This window comes from Grammomys surdaster, unplaced genomic scaffold, assembly GCF_004785775.1.
Source record: "Grammomys surdaster isolate TR1022 unplaced genomic scaffold, NIH_TR_1.0 261, whole genome shotgun sequence".
NCBI classification, from domain to species: domain Eukaryota; kingdom Metazoa; phylum Chordata; class Mammalia; order Rodentia; family Muridae; genus Grammomys; species Grammomys surdaster.
This window is the reverse complement of record NW_021604702.1, coordinates 3,408,560-3,414,068: the sequence shown is the minus strand read 5'-3', so window position 1 is coordinate 3,414,068 and position 5,509 is coordinate 3,408,560. Positions and strand designations below refer to the sequence as shown.

At 45.6% G+C, this 5,509-nt stretch overlaps 1 protein-coding gene and 1 long non-coding RNA gene across 2 annotated transcripts in view; one reads left to right on the top strand and one right to left on the bottom strand.

The window, feature by feature from the left end:
- Positions 1-4,275, bottom strand: part of LOC114627904 — a 13,241-nt gene extending 8,966 nt beyond the window's left edge. Inside the window, exons 1-2 of the long non-coding RNA XR_003712416.1 lie at positions 3,984-4,275; positions 2,686-2,799 (exon numbers count right to left, since the gene is read on the bottom strand). This is a non-coding gene — a long non-coding RNA (uncharacterized LOC114627904). The remainder of the gene's footprint in view (positions 1-2,685; positions 2,800-3,983) is intronic.
- The window catches only part of Prep (prolyl endopeptidase), an 88,210-nt gene extending 82,942 nt beyond the window's left edge, over positions 1-5,268 (top strand). The window contains exons 14-15 of the mRNA XM_028775811.1: positions 2,131-2,287; positions 4,503-5,268. Coding sequence (XP_028631644.1) covers positions 2,131-2,287; positions 4,503-4,797 — 452 coding nt within the window. The 3' untranslated portion in view covers positions 4,798-5,268. The remainder of the gene's footprint in view (positions 1-2,130; positions 2,288-4,502) is intronic.
- Positions 5,269-5,509: the final 241 nt, after the last annotated feature.

Below are 5,509 nucleotides of genomic sequence, written 5' to 3'. Positions count from 1 at the left end.
CAGCATTCAGCCTGCTCTGACCACTGTACTCTCCAAGCTAAAGTCACGGACTGGCAGCATTCAGCCACCATGGGACTGAAGCTGACCGACCCCTGATTGTACCACTCAGACCTAGTGAGATTCAAGCTTCATAGAACATTGTTCAGAAGTATGCTGCTTGATGGTAAATGCCGTGGGCTTAGAGAGGGCCACACAAAAGGAGCCTATACCTTAGGAGTAATGCAGAAGCAAGAGGAGTAGTTGGTTTGAATGGCTGACACGTGCTGAGCACCCTGTGATGGATATATGTTATTGTCTTCATTCTAATGAATACCACGTTCACACAAGCAGGAAGGAGTCATGCTGGGGTTGAGCCTGCCATGCTGTCTATCTTTGGTGGTCAGTGAAATTTTACTCTTTGTCCTCTCAGAAGCACTCAAATAAGTCTTGAATATGCATGGCTGGCCTGGGTTTTGTTGGCTGAGTCCTCATCCGCTGGTGTTCAGGGTGTGCGGGTCTATTCCTTGGTACAAGTATAAACAGTGGTTTTCAGTGCACTGTTCTTGGGAGTTCAGGGATGATCATTCATCTTTGAAACATGTTGAGCATGTCAAAACATGGATTTTTGTGCTTAACCTTCTCCCCAGTAGAACACAAAGCCAAATGCTTTGTAGGCTGTTAATAGTAAAGTGCCTGCCTGACACACGAGGACCTGGGTATAATCCCAAGCCATGTTAAAGAGATAAATAGCTCACAAATATAAAAATATAGTCATCCAAAATAATTTTTTAAATTTGGAAAGGGTGGGTCAGGGAGGAGTGGCTCAGTAGTTATAGCACCTCCTGGTCTTCCAGGGACCAAGTTGGATTCTTAGGCTCTGCGTTAGGTAGCTCACAAATTGTATTAGACATCAAGAAATGCTAGGATCAGCAAAACAGATGTCTATACCTTCACAGAGCCTATCTCTGGTCAGATGATAAACCAAGGCCCTCAGACTAATGGGGAGGCTCATGCCCTCATAGGACTAGGCAGGTGTCCCAAGGCTAGACCAGAAGGATAGACATTGAATGTACTCTAGGAGACAAGAAGCTTTTGGGAGTCTTGTGCAGATGGACAGAAGGTCAGGCCCAAGAACCTGAGTAGCTGGGAGGCCTCACTGGCTCAAACCAAGATATGACCCCAGAAGTAATAAGTACTCAGATTCTGATGTATTCTGAACTACAAATAAGAGGTTCAGCAGAACCAGGGGTGAGTTTAGGGCTTGGAAGGAAAGGACATTGCAAACATGTTGTTATTTACTGGTCTGCCCAGTAACTCTGCTGTGTTTATAAGCCAAGTCCTTTGAGAAACACACAGACAGAGCTGCATCAGGATGCTGGCACACTCATTCTAGGCAATGCACATTCCCAACCCTCCCACTCCCAACTGAGAGAGTCTGGTTCTCAGGGAGTGGCTCAGACTTCTGTGCTATTTATTAATGTGATGAAATCAGAATAGAGTGTGAACTACAGCTTTTTTGCCAGAGACAGGAAGAGTCCAAATCTTTTGACTGACTCCTAGTCATACAACTCTGATGTACTTCCGATCGGTCTCCCTGACTGTGGTTTACTGGACTCAGGCCTGTACCCCATGTCGGAGCACCTGACCTGCCTTAGTGGCACTGATTGTTGTGCTTTCTTATAACTGCTCATTCGGTTCTCTTTCCCAGTGAATTTAGTTTTATTTACTGGGAAATATTACTTGGCAAGTACTCAGTAGATTGTCTCTTAAAGCAACAACAAAACTTGTGAAGACAGGATAGGCTGTACCAGCATTGGTTAGAGCCGTGTTTCAGCCCTCTTCTGCTCTGGACTGGTTCTGAGATGCAAACAAGTTCTTCAGATCTCTATACCCTGTGAAAGCAAGTTGGGCATGATACTCACATTGGGGAGTAAGTGTTCCTGGTAAGACTCCACATTTTCTCTCCTCTTGATCTTGTTGGACTCTAATGGTTTAATCATTTCTGACAACTTCCTCTGTTCCAAGAATGGAATATCCAGCATCCTGAAGATGCAGAGTACTGGGCTCATCCAGGTGTTTAATGATATTAAAAAACAAAACAAACAAACAAACAAAAACAACCCTTGCCTTTTTTTCTCTCTTTGATTTCAGCTGCTTGTGCAAATCAGCGTCCAGACCTCTTCGGCTGTGTTATTGCCCAGGTTGGAGTGATGGACATGTTGAAGTTTCACAAATTTACTATTGGTCACGCCTGGACCACTGATTACGGGTGCTCCGACAGTAAAGAACACTTTGAATGGCTTCTCAGGTATGTTTTCCTTAATATTTGTATATATGCTATTCAGAATCTGATCTCTTAATAGTGATCATAGTTGACAAAGTCACAGATACAGTGACACTCTCCTGTGTTCCTTGTGTTTTGTTTGTTTTCAATGCTGGGGCTTGAAGTCAGGACCTTACAAGTGCCACTGAGTCACAGTCAAACCCCCAGATTTACTTTTCCACGAAGATGGTCATCTAACATTCCTGTTAAACACTAATCCAGGTCATGCTGTGAAGGGACTTTTCAGGCAGCAGAAGGCCATCGAGAACCTGAGACACACTCTGACTCAGCCATCCGACCGTGTGACATTGAATTCTGCCAACAGCTGGATTCTGGGAGTCACTCTTTCCCAGAGTTCCCCAGTAGAAGCTCTGACAGCTCACCTTGACTTGGCCTTGAGACTTGGAGCAGAGAACGGAGACGAGGCAGTCCAGACTCATTACTCAGTGACAGGAGTCTCTTTCTCTGCTACGGTTACTGTGTGTCACTCTACCAACCTGGGATTAATACAAAGCTTGATCAATAGAGAAGACTGGCGTTCTTAAACAAGAACATAGATAGCTAAACTATTTTTGTGCTCAGTATAACCACATTTATTAGAAGTTAAGTGCGTTAGTTTGTACACTGCTTTTTTTCATAACCCTCAACAGCCTTGGTGATAACAGTGGGTAAATGAGATGTTTTCCTTCTCTTTCTTTCTTCACATCCCACGTGTAACGTTTCTAGACTGTTTCTCAGCTGTATTTCCCATTACAGTCTTCTTGGAGAATCATACACTTTGATTCAAAACAACTTTTAATTTGCCATGTTTTTTAAATAGCTAACTTCCCTTGTTAGAACCTCATGTAAAGTGTCTTAATTAGGTGCTGTGAAACAACTACATTTTAGTCTCAAAGGGAAAGAAGCTAACTCTGAGTCTTGTGGTTACTCACTGATGTTCACTGGTATAACTGTGTCCAGTGAAGCCATAATTCTCATTATCTGGAGATACACATCTAGGGGATGAAGACCTTTGAAACCTAATGAACTTTGTACGTCAAAGACATCAGAATGCTCCCCACCATCTGATGCTTCCTAAATGAACTTGAAAGGGGGAAAAGGTTCCAGAAAAATCCATAGCATTCCCACTTCAGACTTCAGTGCTCTGATGTTGCTTGTTCAAGACTGGGCCTCCCTTTATCTGTTCACCTCCTGCTGCTGCGTGGGCTGAGAGCTCAGCCCTGCGCATCAGCTAGAGAAGGCCACACAGGGGTTCCTGGGTGTGTCACGTCCTGTACACACCGGGAATTGTATCTAGTGTTTCTTTCTGCAGAAGTTCTCTGAATTTTAATAGACGTTGTTTCACAGTGAGCAGAGAACTAACCGATGTCCAGGGGTTGGTCAGACAGATCCACTACTGCCCAGCACCCTACAGTGAGAAAGCAGGCCTCCAGCTCCCTGTACGTTAGTGATCAACGGGCAGGATTCATACTGTTTCCAGTATTCAGAGACTTTGATTCAGAAAAGTCTCTAGTGAAACAAAGTGTTACATTCATTAGCGCAAAACTTAGCAACAGAGACGTTGTTAACAGTGGGCAGAATGTAAAGAACAGATACCTAGATGTTCCTCTCATTAAACTGTTGCCTGCCAATCACTCTATCTCAGTTCTTTACTCCTTAAAACCCTGCTTAAGCAACTTACCTGTTAAATTTGTCATCTGCCTCAGATAAGTCTCCTGCTGCTTTCTCTCCATTTGCCCGATGTCCAGGGCTAGACTAAGCCACGCACCTTCCTGTGCAGATTAGCTGCCAGGCCCAGAGGATAGCTAAGTCCTTCCTAGAGCAGCCGCATTTAGCCTGGGGTGCAAGTGTGAGAGTTGTTCACAGACAGAGAGGCTCCAGTGCAGGGCAGGTTCTAAATCCTTCAACAGATAAACAGGTAAACAGATAGGACAAAATGTTAAACTCTAAACAGTTGGGTTATTTCAGCGGCCTGTGACTTCCTTTCTCTTACACATTTCCAAGGTTAGAGCTAAGTTAAAGACTCAGGTCCCCAGTGTCCTGTAGCTCTCGACAGTCGTACTGCTGTGGCCCTCGGGTGCTGTTAGCGCCAGCCCTCTGTAGTGAAGTTAGGTCCTGTGCAGTGTTGACCTGCTTGACTGGTCTCTGCAGGAGCTCTGCTCTTGGTATCCATCCTCATGGAAGTCCCTTTGCTTCATAGGTACTCACCACTGCACAACGTGAAGCTTCCGGATGCAGATGACATCCAGTACCCGTCCATGCTCCTCCTCACGGCTGACCACGATGACCGCGTGGTCCCGCTGCACTCGCTCAAGTTCATTGCCACTCTTCAGTACATCGTGGGCCGCAGCCGGAAGCAGAGCAACCCCCTGCTCATTCACGTGGACACCAAGGCTGGCCATGGGGCCGGGAAACCCACCGCCAAAGTGATAGAAGAGGTCTCCGATATGTTTGCGTTCATAGCGCGGTGCCTGAACATTGAGTGGATCCAGTAAATGGGATTTCCAGCTCCTCCCACCAGACACAGAAAACCTCAAGGGCTTTCTCACCATCCTGACCGAGAAACCACTGGGCAGAACGCTGCCCCCACGTGAGCACTGTGCCTCCGCTCACAGACAGCGAACCGCTGAACTGCCACGGGACTTTATCTTTTCTAGGCTTCTCCTTTCTAGCAAGCCCTTGATGTTTTGTTGTTTTTTTTTTTCCCCACTCTCTCCAGGCACATATATTAAAAGGGGGGCGGGGGAAGGGGGGCATGTTTATAGGAAACTAAATGACAGTGAACATGTTGTGAATATTAGACCCCTGAACTCTTAAGGGGTCTAAGTCAGAGTCATAGTTGGGCATACTCATATATAATAGCTCAATGCAGTTACTTCTCTAACCATAGCATATAACCTTAAATACATGGGAGACCTCAAGGGAGACTCCACTGCAATTCTAATAAATGCTGTTTAAGAGTGGGAGGCTTTAGTTTTGGTTCCTTTGAGAGGCAGCCCTCAAAACTGCAGACAACTATCAGAATGAAGAATGTAGCCTTTATGCAGCAGGTTAGTTTCCAACACTTAGAATCTTGGTACCACAGAAAAGAGGCCGAGTCTGCCTACCTCGTCTCGCTTGGTGGATGCAGCTGTGGGAGAAGGCTTGTCGTCACCACTGTTACCCACTCAGGTAAAGATATGGCTGGGCTCTTCCGGTTTGGATGCC